At 34.3% G+C, this 7,992-nt stretch overlaps 1 protein-coding gene and 1 long non-coding RNA gene across 2 annotated transcripts; one reads left to right on the top strand and one right to left on the bottom strand.

Moving 5' to 3' along the window:
• Positions 1-376: 376 nt before the first annotated feature.
• LOC131928037 (C-type lectin domain family 4 member M-like) lies at positions 377-2,246 on the top strand. Its single transcript, XM_059283933.1, has 2 exons — positions 377-489; positions 1,850-2,246. Exons 1-2 carry the CDS (start codon positions 377-379, stop codon positions 2,244-2,246), a joined length of 510 nt encoding a protein of 169 aa, XP_059139916.1.
• A 613-nt stretch (positions 2,247-2,859) lies between these two features.
• Positions 2,860-7,590, bottom strand: LOC131928022 (uncharacterized). Its single transcript, XR_009383726.1, has 3 exons — positions 7,523-7,590; positions 6,361-6,483; positions 2,860-2,928 (listed from the first exon to the last, which is right to left on the bottom strand). It is a non-coding gene; the product is annotated as an uncharacterized LOC131928022 (long non-coding RNA).
• Between the last annotated feature and the right edge of the window lie 402 nt (positions 7,591-7,992).

The raw sequence follows: 7,992 nt of genomic DNA, 5'->3' as shown, positions 1-7,992 counted from the left end.
TTATTCCCAAGATAAATTACACACGCCTCAATTTCAACATTTGTTGGCTGAAATTCTTATAGCTAGCGTTAGAAATTTGAATTTGTAGTAATGCTGAAATAAGACTGTGTGTTCATTTTGAAAATAAATCCAATATACACATACGAACAACTGAATCAGTTGAAGTTTTAGGTTTAGATGTTATTTTTTTTAATCTCAAGTACTTTAGAATACGCGTAGCTTTAGCATTTTTCCTGATTAAGACTTCAACCTTTTACTAAAGCTATAAGGTTGAATAATGACGGGTTAGCATTACGTTTGAATGAACATAAATTTTATAATTTTTGTTCCCGGAATACCAACAGTTGTGACGTCGCTCTGGTCAGTAACGGCGAATATGACAGTTAACTCATTTCACAAGAAACTTGTTGCCGGATGTGGGCCGGAGCGTCTGGGTAACGGCTGGGTGGAGAAGACAAGGACGGAGTGTGCAAGAAACTGTCTGACCAAGTAAGCTCTTGACGTCTCTTTGCACGTTACATCCAATACATTTTTATTTTTGTGCGTTAACTATTGCGAGCTGACCCACGGCGTATTATACACCGCTATTTTAGTTGTTTTATTTCCTACTTTACAATAATTCAAAACTTGTGAATTTGCCACTACAAATGCTGAGTCTGAAAATATTTTGCTTTAAAACACTATCAGTAGCTCGTGAAAGACGATTAACAGCACCCTATATTTTTATTGTTATATTTTTTATTTGTGGATTTTTAATTCGAAGTACTATGACCAAAGTTTAATTTAAGTTCCTCTTTAGACCTAGTGACCAATCGGGCCGATGACGTAGAGTTCACAAGTTTTTTTTTACCTCAGAATATGAAAAGATCGTGTGGTCGGCACTAGGCCCAACCAACTTTATTTTACCCAACGTTAGTCCGAACCGAGATCCGAACTCGAGACCTTCGGGCTAGCAGCCAAATGCTCTACTATTCGAACACGCCGTCCCAACTGTTAAATATCTTGATACTTAGTTAAATCATAAAAACATGTTGTGTATCATTCTATCCCATTGAACCAAACTGTAATTATGTACATGTATAGATACAGTACGCAATGCCGAAGTGTGATGTACAACAACCAGACACAAATGTGTACACCTGGAGGCGGCCTGTGGGTAAACGACGGCCCACCCACATCTGCAGAAGGTGACCTTTATCTTAGCGACGGTTGTGGCAGCTATCAGAATTTCCGGTGGGTCGGAAATTTTCACACAAAATCTTGAATTCTCTTGCTTGGTTGGTGTTTCAATTAAAACTATTTCTGAAAAATTACAGCGTTCATAAAATCCTAAGTTCGAAAAGTTTGTAGGTAATCATAAAATAAAACTAATTTCTCTTTTTTTTTCTTAATCAATCAATATGAAAATCCCGTTGTAAAATAATGTGAAAGATCTGTGTCAATTTTCGTAATCTTTTAAAAATGCAAAAAAAAAAAGATGTAAGAATTCCAGAGTAAATCAATATGAAAATCTTTAAATTTTATCAATCTTTTAAAAATTAAAAATAAACAAAGGTTAGAATTCCATACAAAAATAATTTGAAAAATCTGTGTTGATCTTTTATTAATCAGCATTAAATGTAATAACTCCATGGTGTAATAATCTGAGAAATATGTTAAGTTCGTAAGCAATAGGTACTTAGCTAGAGTTTTGACTTTTTTTTTCATTAGAAGTTTCTTATAACGTTACGACATTTGATACATTGCCTTATCTTTTTTTCAATCTTTATTAGAGTAAATTATGTTTTTTCTTGTCTTTTTCTTGTAAACAAAGTTATAACATGTTTAATACTTCACCTTTCCAACCCAGGTCCTACAGTTACGGGAACGAATCCACCTACGCCGCCTACTTCAACACTTACAAACAATTCGCAGACGCTGAAGCCGCCTGTCGGTGTCTTGGTGGCCATCTCTTCGTGGCCAAAACTGTGGCCAAGTTTGATCTCTTCAGATACATCGTCAGCTCCACAAACTACGTGTGGATTGGTCTGAACGATATACAAGTGGAGGGGAAGTTTGTCTGGGTGGATGATGGTCAAGAAGTTGACCCGGTGGTCAAGACAATTATTTTTGCGACTAACCAGCCGGATAACGGGGGGAATTCCAACTGCGCGTATGGTGCTATGTGGGGTGGAAGCTTCGTTCTTGATGACGCCCCCTGCGATAGTTTGAAACAAGTTGTCTGTGAAAAACCAGCGTGCACGTAAAGACATTATTCTCTAGTACAAATAGAAACATCTGTAAGACAAATTAGCGTGCCCATTTTTGTTGACTTTTTTTTTTAGTTCTTTAGCAAAGTGAAATAAATAAACATGAAAAAAATGTTTTAGAAAATTATGTATAATCTTTAAAGTTATTATATTTTATTGTATATCTGAAGTAGATGTAGTTCTTCTTCTTCGTTCTTAAGTTTTAGTGTTGGAGGGGATCGAGCCTTCTGCCAGACTTTTTCGAAATTATGAACGAGCCTCATCTGCCCGAGGGTTCGAACTCAAAACTTTTCGGTTTAGCAACCATGAGCTTTACCGACTCGACCACGCCGACCCCTAGATGTAGTTAATATGTGATATTTAATCAGTTTAAACATATACTTAATTGAATATTATTCAATTCTAGTTGTCCTATGCTATAAGCTTAACTACTAGAGAAAACGAAATTAGCCTGTAATATTTTAGAAAACATTCAAGAAACAAAATGAAAGATCTTTAAAAAGTTTATTTTGTTTGTTGTAATTTTGTTTTAGAACATGCAATACAATCCAGATAGTCTAAATTTAGGGAAGATGACTTCAGAAATAGTTTTAATTGAATCTGGTGTCAGTTCACATGGAGAGTGAACTTGACGACTGCTTATAATGTTGTTACTTCGAGACTGGTCTTCGTTTACGGTCTGTAGAAATTACAAGAAAACAGTTTTAGCAACGGTACAAACTTTTCTAGGGGATTCCTTCCAGCACAAGAATGTATTCAGTGTCAACATTGTATGCGACACATTGACTAAGATTTCAGCCGGCTTTTCTTTTTGCATATGCTCCCAAAACCTTTGTTCAACAAAGAACAAACACTAATTTGTACAAATAGTTACATTATAGTTTTTTTGTTTTTATTTTTCTACTCCAAGAATTAACGGTCTTTATATGGGCGAGCAGTTGGTACACATAAAAATGGAGGTCGTTGACACAAAAATGTTATATTTCATGCGGAAGTTACATAATTTGTTATTAAATATTTAAATAAATATTTTAAATAATCACATTTAATACCATATCTAATTACAAATCAAATTGCTCAATATCTTGAAATTTCACTTTTTTTCTTTACCTAGTTATAAGACGTAAAATAATATGCATAATTTTTACTTTTCTCACAACCCACCAAAACATTAAAAAAACGCAAGCATAACACTAGCACAAAACAAACACAAACGAAAACACAAAAACAAACGACAAGACAAATCCAACCAACAACACAAAGAAAACACAAACACTAACACAAACAAAAAAGCAAACGAAAACAAAAAAATAAGTAGTAAACAGTACGTTCAGTGTATGGAATAAATAAAAAGCAGTATTAAAAATACCAACGACATTACACTTAATCAATCCACGCTAATTATGTAATTATTTTTTTCCTAACATCAAAACAAAGTAATAAAAAGTAAATTCGTCCCCCCCCCCCCGATTTAATGGTTTTTTTAAAAGGGAAGTAACTGTGTTTTCCAAATCAAGGGACGTTATGAAAACTAAAGAACAAAATGCAAATACATTTCAGACACAATTTTAGAAATTTTATAAACGTTGATACACTTTTTTAAAAATGTTATGTATTGTTCATAATTGAAAATTATTATTCTAAGTATATGCAATGAAAATTGTTTTTAAAGACTTTCAATAGTAATTTTTTAACTCATAAATTTAGACCATGAGCACTATAATAATCTAACACTTAAATCCATGGAAGTATCGATTTTTTTTTTGTTTTTAATTATATTCCTTTGTAATCCTCGATTACAAACATTCTACTAACATACATACAGAATGGAACTTTATATATATATATATATATATATATATATATATATATATATATATATATATATATATATATATATATATCGATGGTCTCGGTCGCAAACCGTCTAACTCCGAAAATGTAAATTTTACAGAAGAGACAATTAACTGATTATTTCCTTCTCGATCTCTCTAATACCATTTTTTTTTAAAGATATCTCCGAAGAAACTCTCTACCGACTATACTGTAGCGTATTAAAATGGGTTTTGTTGATATTTACAAAATTATAGCAGGTTTAAAAAGATAGACGGTTTGCTCGGTCTAAAATTCTCGGTGCAAACCGTCTATCTGTGCGCGCGCAGACTTAGCTGTTTTGTACCGAGAATTTCGGTCTCAGCCGCGTTCGTTCGTTTTGTCCAATGATTTAGTTATGTTTATGTTTTTAAGTTATAATTAACACTTCATAATATTTAGATTATAGTTTTGGGCTCATATTTTAATTATTTGAGTTTATTCTACATTATGGAGTCAGTTTAATTTTAGTAGAGATGTTTTAGTATGGCTTTATCGCTTTCGACTGTATTCATTATGTCTGTATTTAGCACTAGACTTGTTAACTGTTGAAGGTTATGCTTTAATTATTACATCTTTCTATTCTCACAGTTTATTTTAATAAATCTGGTGGGTGCTGGGTTTGTATAATGATAATAGTAAAAACAGAAACCGTATTGTCAGATATATTATGAATGAGACATAACACACTAATCACATTAATACTGACTTAATGTTTACTTATTTTACAAAAATGTAACACAAAAAAATGTGTTTATTTTAAAAATTTATTCTTTGAATAAACGTCTCATAAAGAATCATTAAAATGGCAACATTTTTTTTTAAATCAGGGAAATCATAATAAAAAGGTGTGTTTATGACTTGCTTTTAGGTACTCATATATGACAGCTTTTATCTTTTTTTTTCTGCTCTTGTACAACTTGACAGGGGCTACAGATGAGATCATAATCTTACGACCCTAGCTTAGCAATTGCCAGCTATCTGCTAATTCACTTTGTAGTAGACAGTAGCATCAGGCTTGTACTGCAGTGCACGAATATCTGTCGCTTTGAATTCTTGATAGGTCTGACTGGTCTTTTGAGATCGGCTGGTCTCTTGTATGGTAAGGCTGGTCTTTTTAGAGAGGTTGGTGTCTAATGTCTGTTATGTGAGGCTGGTCTATTGAGAAAGGCTGGTGTCTTGTATGGTAAGACTTGCGTGTTGAGAGAGGCTTGTCTATTGTAGGATAAAACTAATCTTTTGAGAGTGGCTGGTCTCTTGTATGGTAAGAATGGACTGTTGAAAGAGGCTGGTGTGTTGAGAGAGGCTGGTCTGTTGAGAGAGGCTGGTCTGTTGAGAGAGGCTGGTCTGTTGAAAGAGGCTGGTATGTTGAGAGAGGCTGGTGTGTTGAGAGAGACTGGTCTGTTATGTGGTAAGACTGGTGTGTTGAGAGAGGCTGGTCTGTTGAGAGAGGCTGGTCTGTTGAGAGAGGCTGGTCTGTTGAGAGAGGCTGGTCTGTTATGTGGTAAGACTGGTGTGTTGAGAGAGGCTGGTCTGTTATGTGGTAAGACTGGTGTGTTGAGAGAGGCTGGTCTGTTGAGAGAGGCTGGTCTGTTGAGAGAGGCTGGTCTGTTATGTGGTAAGACTGGTGTATTGAGAGAGGCTGGTCTGTTATGTGGTAAGACTGGTGTGTTGAGAGAGGCTGGTCTGTTGAGAGAGGCTGGTCTGTTGAGAGAGGCTGGTCTGTTGAGAGAGGCTTGTCTACAAACATACATACAGAATGGAACTTTATATTATATATATATAAATATATATAAATATATATATATATATATATATATATATATACATATATATATATATATATATGTATATATATATGTATAACCCTCTCTCTCTTTATATATGTATGTATGTATATATATATGTATAACCCTCTCTCTCTTTATATATATATATATATATATATATATATATATATATATATATATATATATATATATATATATAGAGAGAGAGAGAGAGAGAGAGAGAGAGAGAGAGAGAGAGAGAGAGAGAGGGAGAGGGTTTATATATAATTTTTTACGGAGGCGGGGGGGGGAGGTGACACCAATAAGTGCCACACCGGGTGACACCAACCTCGCTACGCCACTGCTTTACGAATATTCGATAAAGTTTAGGGGAAATCACTCCCGCTTTGATTAAAAGTATTCTTATATGCAGCTTTAAAAGTGCGTGCAACGTCAACGTGGTTAATTACCTGTTGGGCAGCCTCGGAGGACGCAGACGACCAGACCTCCCCAGCAACGGCACCTGTTGCAGGGGTCAGGGGTCAGTTCTCCTTCAGCATAGACCGTGCCGTCCACCTCACACGAACCATCACCTGTACACATACAAAAATTTTAAGACATAACTAGACAGCTAAATAGTGTTTCTGTAGTCTGTTCAAATGATGAATGGTAATTCGTTCTATGTTCTCGATTCTGCTTGCGCGTTTAAACCGCCTGGCCGGCTGAAAATTTAGTAGTGTTCAAACACAGATTGAAAGCATTTTATATAATCATTAGAACGATTAAATAAGTTTCCATTAATAACAACAATCATAGTATGTTTTATTATAAAACATACACTATAATATGAGACTTTCAAAACCTTCACATACAGTTGTTAAAGTTTTAAATATAATGGTTTTATAAACAATTCTAAGAACTAGGACTACTCCGTACCCAGATCTAACTCTTAAAAACAACACACATTTTTCACTAAAGTCATAATATATCCGTTTTTACAACTGAATAGAAATTTCAGACATGTGACTAATAAAGTTGTGGAATATGCAAATGCAAAAATAGAAAAACGCCAATATAAACACAAGCTATACATATATATTTATATAGTAATATATATATATATATATATATATATATATATATATATATATATATATATATATATATATATAAATATATATATATATATATATATATATATATATATATATATATATATATATATATATATATATATACGAGCTGACCCGCGGCGTAGTATATGCCGACATCTAGTTGTTTTATTTTTTGCTGATCAGCAATACATAATTTGTGAATTCAACACTACCCTCTCCCGCCCTTTCCCCCCCCCCCCCCCCTTTCCGCCCAGTGAAAGCAGTCGCTTACAGACACAGAAAAGATCAATCAGAAATTGCAACCTCCCCTTCGTTTCAAATCATTTAATACTAAATTATCTGCCCCTAATAGCCATCACTAACCCGGTTCTACGGTTGTAAACATTCGTGATGAATCACAACTCACCTACAGGTGGGGATGAGAGGGGTCGCTAAGCTGTGTGGTGTTTTCTATGGTCTCCATGAAGAGAATGATATATATAGAAAAAAATATACATTTCTATTATAGATACAGTACCTTCAGTCTGTGCAAGAGAACAGGCGATGCACAATGCAACTAAGACTACGATAGTTTTCATGATGCTTGTAATGAATGTTTCTGGTTTTCAGTCAATGAACACAGTAGCTACAGTGGAGCTTTATATGCATCTCTTACATTGGCCACAGCCTTTATCGTCGGAATAACGAGGTCAATTTCTGTTTAACTATGTATTTATCTCAGCACGAATTGAGATAATTGGTAGAGTATTGTCAATAATTACATGTCCATGTCTGGTTGTAAAATGCTGTACATTACACTTGCAATATGTGGCAACGTTAAATGTGAGTTTAAGGGAGATGGACATTAAAAATGCCTGGGTAATTATCTCGTGGGTGTATCTGACTGTATGGTGTTGTTGTAATGATAATAATAGGATGACCAATAATGATGAGTAGTGACAACAGATGAAACTGGAAGATGTAGACGTTAAGTAGACGTTAATTAGA

This window comes from Physella acuta, unplaced genomic scaffold (genome assembly GCF_028476545.2).
Source record: "Physella acuta isolate Inbredline_101_S28 unplaced genomic scaffold, ASM2847654v3 ptg001456l, whole genome shotgun sequence".
Classification (NCBI taxonomy): domain Eukaryota; kingdom Metazoa; phylum Mollusca; class Gastropoda; family Physidae; genus Physella; species Physella acuta.
Note: the sequence above shows the minus strand (reverse complement) of the source record. Positions and strands in the feature narration are given on the sequence as shown.